This window comes from Mauremys reevesii, linkage group 2 (genome assembly GCF_016161935.1).
Source record: "Mauremys reevesii isolate NIE-2019 linkage group 2, ASM1616193v1, whole genome shotgun sequence".
Lineage (NCBI taxonomy): Eukaryota > Metazoa > Chordata > Testudines > Geoemydidae > Mauremys > Mauremys reevesii.
The window spans coordinates 54132350-54147530 of NC_052624.1; the positions used below are offsets into that span (position 1 = coordinate 54132350).

The following is a 15181-nucleotide window of genomic DNA, read 5'->3' on the forward strand; positions in this document are numbered from 1 at the left end:
ATCCTTTCTGAGTTGCAACAAAATAGCAGCTGTGGTGCAATTATGACATCTAGTGGCAATCAAGAGGAGAGCAAATGTAAAATATTCAGCTCCAAAATCCCTTGGCTTTTGTATGCAGTGGTAGTGTAGACATGTCGGTCCCAGGGAATTAGAGAGAGAAAGTGTGTGAGGTAATATTTTTTATTGGCCAAATTCTGTTGGTGAAAGACACAAACTCTTGAGCTTACACAGAGCTCTTCTTCAGGTTTGGGAAACCTAATCAGAGTGGCACAGCTAAAAACAAAAAGGACCAGATTATTTAGCATGGTAGTTAACACGTATTTGAAGGGACCACTCAGGGTGAAGTGGCCCATCACAAAGGGAGAAAAGGATGGGTGGGAGGGGAAGCAGGTGGAGTGTGGGGGAGTTGGTTAGTGGGTAACAGATTGTTATAATAAGCCATAAAACCAGTATCTCTAGTCAGTCCATGATTTTTAGTGTCTAGAAGAGTTATGCATTTATGCTTCCAGGATCAACTTTTGAAAGTGTTGTACAGGTTTCCGTTGAGAATGAGGACTGATCAGCCAGTTATAGAGTGATCACTTTGTGAAAAGTGTTCACCCATAGGTAGGGCTGCCCAGAGGATTCAGGGGGCCTGGGGCAAAGCAATATCAGGGGCCCCTTCCATAAAAAAAAGTTGCAATACTATAGAACACTATATTCTCGTGAGGGTCCCTGTGAGGCCCAAGGCCCCCCCCCCCCCTCAGGGAAGCCCTGGGAAAAATAAACATTTAAAAACCTTCCGCATCTCGGCACAAACCCAGTTTTGAGAAAACTTCTTTTCAAGTCACCTTTACAAGGTATCACTGGTTCTCAGCATCAGCTAGTGCTAAAAGGCACTAAAGCTCATTAAAAGGGCTGGACAAATATTTTCTGTCAAAACTTTTTTTGGATCAAAAAGTAGAGGTTTTTAAAAAGCAGAACAAAATCACAGACAATGTCTGCTTTCCTTCGAAATGTGCTGCGGGTTTTTTAATTGAAAAGCTGAAATTAGTCTGCCAAAACCTGAACACGGTTTGGGGTTTCAGAAGCGAAATATTTGCTGCTTGCTGTGTTTGTTTGAAGAAACAATAAAAAAATTCTGCTTAAAAAAAAATCCAAAACTTTTGAACCACCTCAGTTTGTGACCAAACGCTTGAGCCCATCCAGTCAGAGATTCTTCCAGGTTTCTGATATTCTGCTGGCTTCCTTGACTCATATCTGTCTCCATAACTTTGGGTTCATTTATCTTAGAACATAAGAATGGCCATACTGGGTCAGACCAAAGGTCCATCCAGCTCAGTATCCTGTCTACTGACAGTGGCCAATGCCAAGTGCCCCAGAGGGAGTAAACCTAACAGGTAATGGTCAAGTGATCATTATCCTGCCATCCATCTCCACCCTCTGACAAACAGAGGCTAGGGACACCATTCCTTACCCATCCTGGCTAATAGCCATTAATGGACTTAACCTCCATGAATTTATCTGTTTCCCAGAGACTGGCTCAACAGGGTCCCTCACAAACTGGAGACGGTTACTGTGGGTTTGTCTTTAGTATAGACTATGTACATACTCCACAGACTGAACATTTGAGCTTGTTCCAGAATCTGGGATGAGCCTATGCTGTGAAAACTGAAATGCTCAAAATAGCACATGCATGTGATTGGACACAGGGTGCTAAAATTAAATTAACCCAGAGGTTCTCAAACTGTCGGTTGGGACCTCTCAGGGGGTCATGAGGTTATTACTGGGGTTGTGAGCTGTCAGCCTCCACCTCAAACCCTGCTTTGCCTCCAGCATTTATAATAGTGTTAAACATATAAAAAAGTGTTTTTAATTTATAAGGGGGGGGTCACACTCAGAGATTTGGTATGTGAAAGGGGTCACCAGTACAAAAGTTTGAGAACCACTGAATTAACCCCTCTGGAGCCTCGGGGAATGCAGGGGAGGGGGATCTCCCTTGGTAGGGTTGGGAAGGAGGTAGGTGATGTAGGATATTGCTCTTCTCATGTGATCCCTCCCTCACGGAAAAGATAACAGCTTGGCTCTTTGTGTTAAATAGCTGTCTGCAAGCCTCAAACTGCTGAATGAGCTTTAGTGTAGGGAAGGCTGTGCCTCCCCAAACAGCCTGGCCCTGCTCCCTATCTGACCCCCACCCACTTCCTGTCCCCCCGACTGCCCCCCTAAGAATCACTGACCCATCCTGCTCCTTGTCCCCTCCCCACCGCCCTGAGATCCCCTCCCCAACCACCACCCCGGGACCCCACCCCCCACCAATCTCTCCATTCCCTGTCCCCTGACTGCCCCAACCCCTATCCCCCCGCTGAGTCCTGACAGACCCCTGAAATGCCCACAATCTGACCCCCCTGTCCCCGTCCCCTGACCAACCTCCCAGAACCTCTGCCCCCGCCCTGTCCCTTATCCAACCCTCCCCGGCCCCAACCCCCTGCCATGCTGCTTACCCCTGCCTCCCCCGTCTCCCGGAGCCTCAGCGTGCCGCGCCCATGAATGGCCCTGGACAGCGCTGCAGCGGCATGGCTCCAGTGGGGCCCTGAAGCTCACAGCCCCGCCCCCTTACTATGCGGCTACGAGCAGGGCGGAGCTCATGCCCCGCTGGAGCCATGCCGCTTTAGCTTTGTCCAGGGACGCTCCTGTATGTGGTGCGCTGAGGCGCCGGGGGATGGGGGAAGGCGGAGGCGGGGCCAGAGCATTCTCTTGGGGGCCCCTGCGGGGCCCAGGGCAAATTGCCCCACTCCCCCCCCCCCCTCCCCCCGGGCGGCCTTGCCCATAGGTGACTGGTTGTTTGTCTTTTATCATTTTCCTGTGAGTTCATTAGAGAGCATAGCAGTTGTCTAGTTTCACCCACATAGGTGTCATTGGGATATTTAGTGCACTGGATGAGGTACACCACATGTTGTGATAGGCAAGTGTCGGACACATGGATCTTGAAAGGTGTGTTGTGGAAGGGTGTTGATCATTGTAGCAGTGGAGATATGTTTGCATCTGCTGTTTTAGCAGGGTCTGGTGCCACTTTGAGTTGGTGTGTTCTGGTCTGTAGGGAGCTTGCTCCAGATGATGAGCTTGCAGAGACTGGGGTTTTTTTGAAGGCCAGAAGAGAGGGGTCAGCTGTGTTGCTGTAGCTGTGTCAACTCCAGGATATTAGACAGACAGGATGGGTGAGGTCATATATTTTATTGGACCAACTTCGGTTTGTGAGAGAGGCCAACTAGAAGAGTTCTGTGCAGCTCGAAAGTTTGTCTCTCACCAACAGAAGTTGGTTCAATTAAATTATATTACCTCACCCACTTTGTATCTCTAGGCTTTTGAAAGTAAATCTAGTGCTTGTGAAAGTTGTTAGCCTATTGGCCTTCCTTTTGTGGGCCCATCCATAGAAATGACAGTAACCCCTGCCCACAAAAGAAAAGGCACCAAACACAAATAGGTATAAACTGACAAAACAAAAGTGAAATCATGGGGATGTGAACAAAGGTATAATAAAAACGTGCTAGTACAGGACAGCAAGCAGAGTATTCCAGACAATGCCAACTTCTCCACACAGAGTTCCAAGGAGTAACTGGACACCACCCAATGGAATTCTGCCCAGATGTCTGAATAAATGAGGGCAAGAATAATTGTCTCAAAATTACACAGAATCTCTCTGTGACTGATCTTCCTTCTTCTGGAACTATATATGGCAAATGGGAACACAAGAAGGTGATTAATGAGGAGGTACCTGAACTTGGTGGGGTCTTGGATGGGTCAGACAGGTGGGGAGGAAGAGGGGAAGAAACACTGCCAGAAACTCAGAAGGAAGTACTGGAGGAGAAGAATAGGGGCTTCAGCCTGGCACTTGGGAAGTAAGTGTGTGTGTTACAGGGTCCTACTCTCACTGCAGAAAGAATAGGTATCAGGGTACTCTTGTTCTGTGAAGGAATCACCAACTAACTGCCCAGAAGGTTGCAGAACAAGGCTGGAGTGGAGGCACCCCAACAGGGGAATCTCGCTCTCCATGAGAGACTGTCAGGGCCCGACATAGAGGCCCTCCCCTTGGCACAGCAATGGCCCACCCCTCAGTCACAGGGGAGAAGCCACAAAGAAACCAGCATTAAAATCAGGACAAACAAAACACAAAAGTGTAGGACTGGTAGTGGGATTAAATGATTAACCACATTGTACAAGTGGAGGATACTAATCAGAGAACCTCAGATGACACCCACTGCTCAGAGAAAAGATCACAGGAATCAGGGGACATAGCTCATTGGAACTCTGCCCAGATAAAAAAATGGAGGAGTCAAAGGAAAATGGCCATACGGGCCCAGAAAGTCTCCCAGTGCTTGAGCTTCTAGATGGAAAACTTGGCCAAGGCCAGGAAGAAGTTCTAGAGACATAATCCACTCTACGCAGTCCTGAGGGTGATTAAGCTACACTGTCTGGACCTATGAATTTAGCAATGTGTTCTCCCATCTAAAGTATCTCTCATGTAAGGGGCTTCCAACACTCCACTTTGGAGATTATTCCAAATCCTAACTGATCTTAACAGTCAGAAAGCTGAAAATGACATCACAAATCACTGGCAGAGCTAAGAACAGAACCCATGGCCAATTACTACATTCCCCACCTTTGATTTCTTGTAGCTTTTCATACACTGTCTATCAAATCAACGGAAGAAATACTAAGTGCAGGCTAGGGTCAGGTCTACAATATAAACTTCCATTAGTATAACTACCTCACTCAGGGGTGTGAAAAATCCAGACCTGAGTAACGCCATTATCCTGACCTAAGCCATGGTGTAGACATTGCTACATTGACAGGAGGGCTTCTCCCATTGATAGAGTTACCGCTTCTTGAAGAGGTGGATTAATTACAGCAATGGGAGAAGCTCTCCCATCAGCATAGTAGCATCTTCACTGAAGTGACAGAGTGGTGCTGCTGCAGCATTTTAAGTTTAGACCTGCGCGAGACACCAGGAGATATGGATTCTTTAAACAGCCCTTCAACAAACTTCCTTTTGACCTTGGACAAATCACTTAAACTGTCTGTGCTTCAGAATCCCTATTTGTAAGAGAGGGATGAACATGCTTTGCTACCTCATGGTGCTGTTATCTGGCTTAATTTATTAGTGTTTTTAAAGCACTTTGAAATCCTCATATGGAAAGCACTATATAAAATAGGTGAAACTATCATAGTGGTGGTAGTAGCAGCAACCATTAGAATTAAGACTGTATGATGGTTTCCATTCGAACTCCCCTTTTTTTAATCACTCAAAATATTTTCATTTAGTCAGAACCAGAGCTACTTTACTGTAACATCTCCAAGGGAAGCAATTTAAGCAAATGTTATTGAATAGTTATTATTGGTGTTTAATGGGAACAGTTTTAGTAGATATGATGCTTGATGGATGCATTCAGCCAGAGCTAAAGGGTTAACTGGTGATTAACCAGATATAATATTCTAAAATCTGGCCTTTTAATACAAAAATTACAAAACAGTATTTGTAATACACAACATTCAGATCTTGCTTTAGATTTTCAAAGCATTGTATAAAACAAGAGATAATTAATTAGCAATTAAAATTTAATTGCATTGTGTTATAATTGTTTGTTCAGCATGCTGATTGCCTTGGCAAGAGGCATCATACAAATACAATTACTGGTCTCCATTTTGCAGCTGCTCCACAGGCTTTACAACTCCCATTTATTTCAATGAAAGTTTTGCCTGCAGTGCAGCTGCAGAATCAGGCGCTAAGAAAGAACGAACAAAGGGATAAAGCAAATAAAGGGAAAAAAAACCAGAGAGAAGATCATTTTTTAATTCTTGCAATTTATGTAATATAGTTCTTTGTTTCATTTTAACTATTTTCAGATGGCTATTCCCGTAAGAAAGACTAATTAAAGGATTGTTAGTGATTTAAGATCTTAAATAGTTTTTATGTTAGCATTTTAGTTTTCTTTTAAGGGATATACACAGTATAGGTGTAACACAGAGGTGATAAATGTATCATGGCAGATCCACAGTTGATATAAATTGTCATAGTTCCATTGAAGTCAATAGAACTGTGACCAAATATACCAACTGAGGATCTGTCTCACTGATTGACATAGGTATGTTTTATACAAAATGAGAAAGAATAGCTCAGCAAGAGAGAAAATCCCTGTAGACAGCCAAAAATGAACCAAGCAACCCCACAACCCCACCCCTATTTGTCCCAATATTAAGCAATTAAAAGACTTTAGGATCTTATTGAGGGATGAGGGGGGAAGGTTAGGAGCTGACTCAATCACAATTTAAAAGTATCTACAAAGGAAGACAATATTTGACAGAAGAGGACTTTTTAACCTAGCAGGAAAAGGCATAACTAAATCCAATGGTTGGAAGTTGAAGGTACACACGTTCATAGTAGGAATAAGGCGCTTATTTTTTAACACTGAGAGTAATTAACCATTGGCACAACTTACTATGGGATCGGGTGGATTCTCATTCACTTGTAATCTTTAAATCAAAACTGGTTGTTTCTCTAAAAGATATGGACTAGTTCAACCACACATTATTGATCTTGGTGAAAGAATTACAGGGTGAAACGGTGTCTTTGTTATGATGATCACAATGGTCCTTTCTGGCCTTAAAATCAATGAATTAAGACAATCAATACACCATTTTCTTTCAGATGATGTCAGAGCTGGAGATAGTGGAAATGCACTGAAAAGCCTCCAACAATTTCTGTCAGGCCAATCCCAAAGACAAGTGCTTACATGTGGAGTTCTGTTAAGCTCACTAGTCTCCCAACTTTTATACAACTTAATTGTGGAGCCATTGGTATACATGAGACATATTAGACTCAAAAGTAAACAATACTCAGGTCCTAAATTCCCTGTAAGCTGCACAGCCATGCAACACCCTATTTAGCTCTGCACAGGCACTCAGGGAACTCACCCAGGGACCTGTTATGGCCGGGGGAAGGGACGCTCCTCCCCTGGCCCCAACCGAACACAACCCCCAATATGCCACGGCTGGGGTGGCCCCCACCCCCACCCCAACTGTGCTGTGGCCCAGACCTGCCACAGCCGGGGCAGCCCGGATCCGAACCCAGGCAGCCTGGCCTGGATCTGAACCCGTGGTTGGGGGCAGCCTGGCCCAGACCCAGCCACGGCCGGGGCGGCCTGGCCAGAACCCGGAAGGCCTGGCCTGGAACCAACTGCAGCCGGGGCAGCACGGCTTGAACCCAGCCGTGGCCAGGACGGCCTAGTCTCAACCCAGCCATGGCGGCCTGGCCCAAACCCAGCGGCCCAGCCCAAACCTAGGCGGCCCGGCCCGGCTCTGTCACAGGGAGTCCCGCCCCAAAGCCAGCCCTGGCCCAGACCTGTCTCGGCCAGGGTGCCCCTCCCTGTACCCAGCCCCAGCCTGGACCTGCAGGGGCCAGGGGAGGGGCGCCTCTCCTGTGGCCCCAGCCCTGGAGCTGCTGCAGCGGGGAAAGGCGCCTCTCCATCCCAGCCCAGGTGCTGCTGTGAGGAGAGAGAGCTGGGGGGAGTCCTCTCTCCCTGCCGTAGCCCCTGAGCACCCTCCTGCACCCCAACCCCCTCATCCCCAACCCCACCTCAGACCCTATACCCCCAGCCAGAGGCCTCCCCCCTCCCAACCCTCTGCCTCAGTCCTGAGCCCCCCATCCTCAGACCGCCCCACTGCTGAGCCTCAGCCCCCTACACACCCAGAACTCCCCCACCCAAACCCATACCCCCCTGCACCCGGCCCTCCCTGCTGAGCCCCACTCCTCCTGCACACGAACCCCTGCTGAGCCCCTCCCTCCTGTATCTGAACCCCTACCCCTTCACCCAGACCCCCCTGCTGAGCCCAACCTCCCTGCACCTGGACACACACACCCCGCCCACCCCTTGCCAACCCTATCCCCTGCATCGGGACATCTACCCCTGTACCCAGACCACCTTCTGTTGAGTCTCCCGTAATCGAAATCCTATCCCCACAAGCCCCACCCCCTACATGTCTGAATCACACTGACTAGACCCCCATACTTGGACCCCCACCCCACTGAGCCCCAACCAGCTGCACCCAGATCCCCACCCCACCAAACTCCTCTCCCTCAGACACCCCCACTGAGCCCCCCCCCACACCCAGACCCCTCCTGCTGAACCCCAACCACTTTCACCTGAACCCCTCAGCAGAATCCCATTCCCCCTCCACCCAGAACCCCCCAACAAGCTCCTGTGCATCCAGATCCCACGCACACCTGGATCCCCTCACTGAGCCGCCCATACCCAGATTGCCCCACAGAGAACCCTCTCAACCCAGACCTGGATCGCCACACAGAGACCCTCCACACTAGGATCCTGCCAGACTGAGTCTGCTTGTCCACACCTGGTGCACCTGGCACAGAGGGACAGGATCCTGGGATGTTTCTGGTGCAGGCCCAGACCTTGTTCTGTGTCAGGGTTGAGTTCAGCCCCACTGCCAAGTCCATGTCCCGGGAGTGAGAGGGCTGCAGGGTGATCTCCCACCTCCATGCAGCCAGTGTCCAGTGCTGCCCACTGCCATGCTGGAGCCTGCACATTTATTTATTGACAAATAAAATTTGCAGAATTTTAAAATATTGTGCTCAGATTCCAAATTTTTATTTTTTTGGCACAGAACTCCCCCAGGAGTATTATGTAGTGTCACAACTATGCAGCATCTTTATCAAATAGAAATATTTCTCAAACCATTCCCACAATTATGTAATCTATCATTTTGTCATCTATCCTATGTTTTCTTTGTAAATTATTCTGGAGGACAGGGATAAACAGTTTCATATTACTTTACTTTTCAGTATCCAAAAATATATCTAGATTTGACCATTCAAGATGTACACAAATTGTAAACCTAACAGTAAAGGCCAAATAACTTTTTGCTGGTTCAATGGAAAATGTGAAATGTTGACTTTCCTCTAGAAACAGCTGTATGATTCCATTGGACCAACAGGATTTTTCCTCTAAAAAAAAGTTAAAAGAAAAAAAAATGGGGGCAATGTTAGAACCTTTCACCATTCCTGTGGTAGTTTTACACTACTTTTCCTGGTAGACCAATGATGCAGCTTGTGTAGTCCCCTGAGTTGGTGGCCTATCCATCCATGAACAATAATATAGTGTAAAGCACTACAGTTTCCCTTAACCACCTATACTAGTCTTCAAGAAATAAAACTTTATGGAGTCCCCTCAATATTATTTTGTTAACTGATCAAAAATAAACTTCACATAAGTTAGATAAGTGTTTGCTCAGAACTGTGTATTTAAATTTTTCCCACATAAATCCAAATATTCCTGGATAGACAAAATACTGATGCACATCCACACTGAAGTACTTCAGAATGCTAGGGAATTCTGATTGCTGGAGTGGCTTAGGAAAATATCAATTACCAATTTTTTCCTTAAAAAAAAATTTCAGAAGGAGAAATGTTTAAATAAGTTATGACAGTCTATACGTCATTTGTTTAATCTAATTTAGTATTTTCCAGGCTTATATTCAGTATGTACATCACTGGAATATTTCAGCTTCTGCCTTCAATATACTCACGCAATAATGTTATAGAGAAGTACTTACATTAATTGAAGATGGAATAAGGCAGATTCAAATTCTAAATGAGTGAAGTTTGCCCACTGAAAACTATAGTGTCTAGGGGCAGGGGGAGAGATAGCTCAGTGGTTTAAGCACTGGCCTGCTAAACACAGGATTGTGAGCTCAATCCTTGAGGGGGCCATTTGGGGATTGGTCATGTTTTGAGCAGGGGGTTGGACTAGCTGATCTCTTGAGCTCCCTTCCAACCCTAATAATCTATGATTCTATGAAAACAGCCATTCCATATCACAATGAAAAGCAGCATATAGACTTTCTATATCCATTATATGAGAGACAGCACTGCTTACTATTCAATTCAGCTAAACATGAGCTCCTAGTCTGATGCTGTGGCCAAAAGGAGTAACACACTCCTTGGAGGTGTTTTAGTTTTTTATTGGTTTTTTTCTCTCCCCAGCGTAAAGATACCCAGAGAGAAACTTAAAGGGTGACTTGATTACAGTCTTTATGTACCTACTTGAGGAACAAATACTTAATAAATGGGGTCTACAATCTATCAGAGGAAGGTATAACACAATCTAATGGCTGAAAGTTGAAGCTAGACATATTCAGACTGGAAATCCAAGGTAAATCTTTTACAGTGAGGGTTATTAACCACTGAAACAATTTACCAATGATCATGGTGGATGCTCCATTACTAACAACTTTTAAATCAAGACTGGATGTTTTTCTAAAGGATCTGTTCTAGGAACTGTTTGTGGGGGGAGCTGTATGGCTTGTGCTATACAGGTCAGTCTAGATAGTTACAATGGTCCCTTCTGGACTTGGACTCTATGAATCTAACTATGAATCTAGGAATATGAGTCAGGAAAAAGGGCAACCCATTTCTGGCAGCGATTTATTCTGTGATATTAGCCAAGTAACTTAATCTTTCTGTGCCTCAGTTCCACACATATAAAAAGAAGAAAATAATATTTACCAAGGAATACCTCCTTCACAGGCTTAATCAATAATATTTGTGAATAAATCTGAGATCCTATGATAAAAAACTATTATATTGTTATACATTTAGCAACAGAAAGTGCTCAACTTAACCGACCTTCATAACAATATCATATAACTGATTGCATAATTGCAATACTCTGGGCTTGATTTGGGGTGGAGGGACTTCTTTAATATCTCCATTTAAGTGTCTGTAAAGTACTACAGATGATTTTCAGTACTAATATTTTTATATCAAAATCATACACCTGAGATATATGCTAAAAGAGAGGTGCCCAAAGGCAAGAAGGCCAACGGCATTGGCAATTTGCCAACAATACAACAGCTGCATCCAACTGATATAAAATTAATATTACAGTTGTTTTCATTGTTAATATGATAATAGGTCTCATTATGTAATTCTCCATCCTGGGATCAACTGCTCCCCCTGAGGTAGCCACTTATTGGATAGTCTCTGCCTGTCATAGTTCCATAGCTAAGATGAAGGTGGTGGCAGGTTGCAAATATATTAGTTTTCGGGCCACGTCTGACCCACAAGTTACCCTTTGGACATTGCTAGACTAATGCTCACATTCTCCAATCCAAGGAGCACCAGGAGTGGGATTGTCGTCATTCCACCTTGGATCCATTCCTCCAGAGATACTGTGCCATCATGGTCATAATCAATTTCTTCCATCATTTCATGAAGGATCTGTAGATTTAAAAAAAAAAAAAAACCTATAAATTGGATATTCTAAAACAATAAAAATATGCATTAACCCTGAGCCACCCTATCCTGAGTCTATATCCAGTGTGGCAACTTTGGAAGAAAGGTATTTAAAGTCTTTTTACCCCTCACCTCTCCCCCAAACATAGGTCCTTATTAGAACTGGTATAACTTTTTTTTTCAATTAAAAAAGGACATTTAAAAATATTTTTGTGGAATTTTTTTCAACATTTTCAAATTTTGAAACAAATAAATTAAATATCCCAAAATTTTTATTGACCCCCGTATTTTCTGTTTTCTCCTCCCTCTTTCCTCCATTTTGCTTGGGTTGGCGGAAAGCAAATAAATAAATAGGGAGATAATGGAGACAGGGAACCTGAAATATTACGTTTTCCAGTTTTCAACAAAAACTTCAAGAAAATGATTTTTTTGTGAAATATGCTTACTATTTTTATTTAGCTCTAGTAGTGACATTATATACTATAGTTTCATATTACCATCTTTGTAGCATTACAGATTCTTAGGATTCTATGGCAGGATAAAGCTTTGGGAAAAATTCACCGTGAGCCAAGGTTAGCACAAGGCCCTATGCATCACTTAAATTCTGTTTTTATGGCTTCTGAATTTAGCTTTTGACTGATAAGCACCAAGAAAACATCACCAATAAAAACAAATAAAAAAATTAAATCAATGTTTAGCTAATAAATCCAGTAAAAATACCAGAAATGGTTGCTTGCATCTAAGGGTTTGTCTATATGGAGCAGTAATACAGACTATGGAGTGGGTTGTGGGGATTTCTAAAGTGCACTAACATTGATTGGTCTGGGTAGATTCCGCAGTTTGGGACCCATTGTACTAGGTGTGCTGTACACAGATGATAGTTCCTGACTCTCATGGGTTTTGGGTTAAGTATGTGCCAGGCACACTGAGAAGGTGAATTACTAAATGTAATGGGGAGAAAGCCTTAAACTTTAGTGGAGGGCATATATTTCAGACTTATGACCATAGTGCTATGTTGTCCTCATTGGAAAAAGATTAGGAAAGGGCTGAATGGCAGCCCCAGAAAGAAGTAACAACTATTATTATTTTTACTACTCAATATATGTATTAATATCACAGATATTCATGGGACATTACAGAATGTTTTCCAGAATTAATTGCATCAATGATCTGACAAAATACTTACTGGACTGAGTTCAGTGACATCCCATTCAAGATATTCTGCAACATGCATCATTTGAGTGATGATATTTTCTAGCTCCTAGGCAGGAAAAAAAGAACAAAGATATTTTAATGAAATATCAGACTGGCTGATTTTCTTACAATTCAGATATATAGTTTATAATTGTTTTAATATAGACTAACAGTGTATTTGGATGTATCATCTCTATGGATGAAAATATTAAATGTATATTTTAACAAAACAACAATTTAAACCTCAAACCATTTACTACATCAAAGTATATAGTAAAAATATTCAATCAGCAGTTATATGCTATATATTTGAATATCAATATAATTACTAGTAAAAGTTAAAATCAGAAATAAATATCCATTGGGGACTCCATTAAGCAGAATAAAAGGGTTACTTTTAATTATTTTAAGAAGGTAATATTTTAGGGTGAGGTTTTTGTGTGTATGTGTTTGACCTTGGTGAAAGGATATCTTTCAGAGAAAAAGGAGGACCTCAACTCACATTTTGTAGATGCTTTGGTCACGTGTTACTTATGCTTATCACATAACTGGGATGACTTGTGCTGTTGGAAGCGAGACTAGTAAGGATTTGCTCTCACTGAAACATGTTTTTTTCAAATGTGCGGTGTTATCTCCCCCGTGCTGATTTCAGTTCCACAAAATGTCATTAATTTAAATCCATGGGTTTGGTTCACCAAGGTATGAACCCCACAAGGTTTGCTTGAGTGTTTCAGGATCACAGGAACTTAATGTATGCAAATGGTATTTTAACATTTTTGGGTAATGTATATTATAAGGTATGGGTATGTTTTAATGCAATTGTAAGTTTGGTACACTTACCATTTAGATATTTGTACAAACCTGGGGGAAAATCCTCAACTACTGTAAACTGAAGCCAATGGAGCTATGACAGTTTACACCAGCTAAGAATCTGCCCCTTTGCTCTAGGGTCAGCACTCAAGCCAAGTATAAATTGCATCCATATGAAATCAGCAAAGAGTCCTGTGGCACCTTATAGACTAACAGACGTATTGGAGCATGAGCTTTCGTGGGTGAATACCCACTTTGTCGGATGCAAGCACAACGTATTCACCCATGAAAGCTCATGCTCCAATACGTCTGTTAGCCTATAAGGTGCAATATGACTCTTTGCTGCTTTTACAGATCCAGACTAACATGGCTACCCCTCTGATACTTGACATCCATAAGAAAAGCATGCATGTCGGGGGTGGGGAGCGACACATTCAGCCCTTCTTCACTTCTGCTCTCAAAATAGTGCAAGCGAATATATACTATTATTACAATTATTTCTATGGGGCCTTTATTTTCAGAGGCGCTAAGGACTCAACTCCAGTTGCAGTCCAAGTTGCCAATACTTCAGAAAATGGCCATAATGTATAAGGCTCAACAAAAATGGCATTATTTTGCAACATTATTCAAAACACCAGAGTTCCTATAACCGCCTCCCTCGCCACCGCCATCACCACAACCACTTCCTACACGTGCAGCCAACAAGTAATGCCAGCAAGGAAGGGCACACAGGGGTTCAAGAAACACACACTTGAAGATAATATGCTTCCTGACCTCAGATTCCTCCTGGAATGCATCTATGGAGTGTGAATTCCATGGATCTTTGGGGAGCTAGGAATAAGGTACACAAGTTGTACCATGCTTACCCTCCTTTTTTCTTTCTTATGAACAAGAGGCAACATGAATTTGGCCACAAAATTTTTGGAACAAACTCTCAAACACTGGCATCAAAGTTGCACCTGCAAAATACATACACACAAAATCAGTAGTTGTGCATGCAACTGGATGCATGCTTGGATGCACAACTGCTCAGATACACACACAATGGGAGCTACTCATGGTGATTTTACAGGCACACTTTAGACATCAATGTTTGAAAGAGTTCCCATCAATATTTTTCTGCAGTTATTTATGTTTTCTGCAGAACCCAACCTTTCATTTTTAAAAAAAAGTTTCTAACCCTTTTTAGTATAGTTATTGCATTAATTTATACTACTTAGTGAAGGCTCTCTAATCCTCTCACCAGCTTCTTCATTTTCTGTGCTTGAAAAAGCTTACAAGAACAAGGCAGAAGACATACTGTGGAGAAACAAGGACACTTTATCCCTGAATAATCTTACTTTTGCTTAGTCCTTAAAATGTGGACTTTAAAATGTGATTTTTACATTCCAAAAAACTCTTCACATTGTCATAATTCATATTTTTATTAACATCCAAGAGTGCATTAATATTCCTTTATGAAGGGTGATGTTTTAATCAGGGATAGAATTTCTTCTGATTAAATTTAAAGATCAACTGTATATTATGTTCTGACCTGTATATTAGCATTGGGCACCATGACTTCCCTCCTTTGAGTTGTCACTGATCCTTACTTAATTCAATGAAAGGCATATTTAAATTGGTTCTCTCTTCTGAATTGTGCTAACATGGTGTTTGCCCACTGGAAAATGTCTGTTCAGACCACTGGGTCAAATTCACTCCAGCACATAAAGTCTGAGTAGGTAAGGGGAGGCGAGGGGAGTGTAACACAGTTGGGGAGATGAAATCTAGCCCTATAGCCACTGTTTCAGCCTGTGAATGGAAATAAGAAAATAGAACCTCTTCACACTCATTCTACAGGGTGCTAGAAGCTTCAAGAACCTAATCTATGATCCTACGTTCTATCCCTTACAC

At 43.1% G+C, this 15181-nt stretch overlaps 1 protein-coding gene across 2 annotated transcripts in view; it reads right to left on the reverse strand.

Moving 5' to 3' along the window:
* Positions 1-15181, reverse strand: part of DGKB (diacylglycerol kinase beta) — a 474599-nt gene that overhangs the window by 365365 nt on the left and 94053 nt on the right. For both annotated transcript variants that reach the window (XM_039523585.1, XM_039523584.1), the window contains exons 7-8: positions 12471-12545; positions 11150-11269 (exon numbers count right to left, since the gene is read on the reverse strand). In XM_039523585.1, coding sequence (XP_039379519.1) covers positions 11150-11269; positions 12471-12545 — 195 coding nt within the window. The remainder of the gene's footprint in view (positions 1-11149; positions 11270-12470; positions 12546-15181) is intronic.